This window comes from Penaeus monodon, chromosome 34 (genome assembly GCF_015228065.2).
Source record: "Penaeus monodon isolate SGIC_2016 chromosome 34, NSTDA_Pmon_1, whole genome shotgun sequence".
In the NCBI taxonomy this organism is placed as follows: Eukaryota; Metazoa; Arthropoda; class Malacostraca; order Decapoda; family Penaeidae; genus Penaeus; species Penaeus monodon.
In genome coordinates this window covers 9,274,222-9,274,866 of record NC_051419.1, presented here as the reverse complement: position 1 = coordinate 9,274,866, position 645 = coordinate 9,274,222, and the positions used below count along the sequence as shown (strand labels likewise).

The window sequence follows — 645 nt, the reverse complement described above, 5'->3', positions numbered from 1 at the left end:
CCCAACTCTAGTTTGGAAGTGTAACATTTGCATATACTAATTCTTGTTTCAGAATCGAAGTATTGTGTTACCTCGGAGTTCTTTCCGATGCATGAATTTTGTAATGCTTCTATGAACCGGCTGACGCTTGCCAGTAATCTGGAGACAGAGTGGAGGGTTCGTCCTGCGAATGGAAATGCTGGTAGGTTCAGTGGGTCTCTCTGTGTAAAAAAAAATGGCTTAGCTTCCTCTTCTTGAATGAAATTGTTTGTTTATTGGTTTATTCATGATTGTTTGTGTAGAGTGCAAAATCCCAACGCGTTGGGACTTTGGCTAATGACGTCATTAATCCTCATAAATGCTGATTGGCTCGTGAATGCACTGCCAGGCATAGGGCGAGTTAGAACACCTCATTCCACACAGTACACTCAAGTATCGACAGTGGCCGCTCGACTTGTCCAGAGACTCACTCTCTGCTGCCGCGATTTTCGTAAAATTGTATCAGTTTTCATCCTCGCTATGAGGAGAAAGGTATCACCCCGTCTATATGACATTTACACATCGTCCGATTACATTATCGACATACAATTTTTGCTATTCTATCGGTTTTATTTGAGCATGTTTATCTATTTTATTGACTTTCCAAAAAATTTCTTAAATTCTATA

The 645-nt window shown here is 40.3% G+C and overlaps 1 protein-coding gene across 1 annotated transcript in view; it reads left to right on the top strand.

Moving 5' to 3' along the window:
• Positions 1–645, top strand: part of LOC119594573 — a gene marked incomplete at its 3' end in the record, with an annotated part of 22,419 nt that overhangs the window by 17,589 nt on the left and 4,185 nt on the right. The window contains 1 exon segment of the mRNA XM_037943609.1: positions 53–181. Coding sequence (XP_037799537.1) covers positions 53–181 — 129 coding nt within the window.